This window comes from Vanessa atalanta, chromosome 7 (assembly GCF_905147765.1).
Source record: "Vanessa atalanta chromosome 7, ilVanAtal1.2, whole genome shotgun sequence".
In the NCBI taxonomy this organism is placed as follows: domain Eukaryota; kingdom Metazoa; phylum Arthropoda; class Insecta; order Lepidoptera; family Nymphalidae; genus Vanessa; species Vanessa atalanta.
In genome coordinates, this window is record NC_061877.1 from 3,143,129 (window position 1) to 3,145,939 (window position 2,811).

The 2,811-nt window shown below is 37.0% G+C and overlaps 1 protein-coding gene across 1 annotated transcript; it reads left to right on the forward strand.

The window, feature by feature from the left end:
• The first annotated feature begins 210 nt into the window (after positions 1 to 210).
• LOC125065421 lies at positions 211 to 923 on the forward strand. The gene is made up of 2 exons (XM_047673001.1): positions 211 to 290; positions 392 to 923. The coding sequence occupies exons 1-2, from the start codon at positions 211 to 213 to the stop codon at positions 921 to 923; spliced, it is 612 nt and encodes a 203-aa protein (XP_047528957.1).
• The last annotated feature ends 1,888 nt before the right edge of the window (positions 924 to 2,811 follow it).

Here is a 2,811-nt window from a genome sequence, read left to right on the forward strand (position 1 = left end):
TTGTATTGTATTTATGGTGTAGCAATTTCGTATTTTGACGTCGAGTCATTATTCACAAATGTGCCGGTCTCTGAATGTATGGATATTATAAAGGTGAAATTACAGCGAAATAACATACCGACTGAATATACGAAATTGCTACACCATTGCCTAGAGACCAGTTACTTTGTTTACCAAGGCGAGTACTACTTGCAGATAGATGGTGTGGCAATGGGGAGTCCAGTCGCTCCTCTAGTCGCCAACATCTGGATGGAACATTTCGAGGAGATAGCCATGTCAACGTTAAGGCTGTACCTACAATTAAACTATGGAAGAGGTATGTAGATGACGTATTTGCCATCATAAAGGGGGACAGTGATAGTGCAACGAATTGCTTAAATCACTTAAACAGCATCCACAGCAAAATTAAATTCACCTGTGAAATGGAGAAGTCCAGAAAAATAGCATTCCTTGATGTTGAAATTGGAGTACGTACGGACGGCTCTGTGAGCCATACTGTCTACAGAAAAACAACGCATACCGACCGATATCTTCATGCTAACTCACACCACCATCCTCGACACTTAAACGCTGTAGTAACATCATTGACCAATCGCGCCTACGACCTTTGTGATGAAGACCACTTACAACCTGAACTAGCACACGTTAAAAAGGTCCTACAGCGGAATGGATATAAAGTGGGAAACACAGCTACACGGGATCATAAGTTACTGCGGCAGTACAGGGTTGAAAGACAACCAGCATTTATGCCATATGTTAAAGGAGTGACAGATAAGATAGCTAGAGTCCTGAGCAAATATGCGGTGAAGACTATCTTCACTCCTTTCAAGAAGATAGGGCAAATGTTGCGTTCATCTAAAGATAGCTTTCCCTTGGAAAAACCCGGAGTTTATAAAATCGATTGTAGTTGTGGTAAATCCTAGGTTGGACAGACGAAGCGTAAGGTATCTTGTCGTATCAACGAACATATCAAGGCGGTAAAAAACAATGATATCAAGAAATCAGCCATCGCGGAACATCTTCTGGAAGCCGGGCCGAACCATTGGATCGAGTTTCATAATGCTCAGATACTCGCGACAGAACGCCATTATATACCCCGACTGGTACGAGAAGCCATTGAAATTACTAAATATAGTAATTTCAATAGGGAAGATGGGTTTCAACTGTCGAAAGTATGGAATCCAGTGTTAAAGTTATGCAAACCCTTGAATAATAATATAAAAAATTCGCGAATCGATACGGTGAGTTTCGTTTGTAAAACATGGGATCGAGTTTCGAGTGCAAATAAAACATATAGTAAGGGTGAAAGTGACAGTGGTAGTGGTAATCAGTGTTTACGCAGCAAACGTACGAGAAAGGAGGTAGTCCGATAAGGACACTTCTAATGCCGTCAACATCTACCCGCAAAAGTCAGTCTCGTGAACAAGACATTCGTAGATAATGTCGAAATATCGAGCTCCAACAAATAAAAATAAAAAACATGGTAAATATCCCGTTTTAAATACTGTTAGTAATAAAAATAACCATGGTAATTTAAAATCTTATATATTTAGTGAAGTGCCAATGTCTATGATTCGTGGTTACCACTTTAGGAATGCCTAGTAACGTGTTCCGGTTTAAGTAAACAGTAAACTAATGTAACCACCGGCTCAAGGGATAAAACATCTTAGTTTCCAAGGTTGGTAGTGCATTGGCGATGAAAAGATTGGTTAATATTTCTTACAGCGCCAATGTCTCTTGGCCGTGATGACTACTTAAAATCAGGTTGCCTATTTGCTCGTCCCCCTATACATTACCTAATATATTTGGTAATAATCGATTCTTCAATTCATTCATCTATTCCTGAAACAAATGAAAAAACCCCATTAAGAAACCCATAAGTCATTGTTCGCCTTAAGTTTAACTCTACAAATAAGGAACACTTTATCTTTTACAGAAGAGAAGACCTTAATTAACATCGCAGCGTGACTTGCGACAAAACTATTTAAATCTTTCTTATCGCGACGCCGTAAACCTTTTTGAAGTTAAAAGAAAAGAAATGGAAATATTAAACGTATTACTCATTTCCTTTATCAGTATTTATGCATGATTAATGAATTTTTATTTTCAAAGTATAATTGATGCCCTAAATACACTGGCATATAAGCCACGCATACAAGCTGCGATTAATTTTATTAGAAGGGTTTTTTCTAGCAATATGCGCAACTTATCGTGATGCTTGATATCAACGCGTCGAGTAATAAAAATTTATATTCGTAAATATTTTTTGACAACAACAGTCAATAGTGAACTCAGTCTACAAGGGGGACATTATGTATTCTACTACACAAATATGTTTTAACATTTTTGTGCAGTATATTAAAGAGAGAAGTAGTATACTTTATCTCATGATTAAGAGGGTATATTTCTAATTCATCACTCTCAATTTTTGATAGACGATGATTTGAAGGATATCCTTATAAATGAAAGACCATACTGCTAAAATGGTTTTAAGAAGCACGATAGAGTAACACCGCCGACTTTTTCATTTTGGGCTGCTACATTTCTCCATCGAAATCCTCAGTCAGTAATATTTACAAAGATTTTCAGTCCAAAATTCTTTAAAACTGAAGCTGTATAACGTGACTGCTAGAATCTAACAAGTTAGTTTGATACAGTAACTGTAACTAGATTATGTAACTATGTTTGAAGTGCTTGCTCAGTTGATTGATGTATTTGCCAAAAAACATCTTAGTCAGCTCCCGAGTTTTAGTTCTAATCTTCTTTGCTGAAACTATGAGACTAACTTAGTACTTTATTATAAAAATGTAC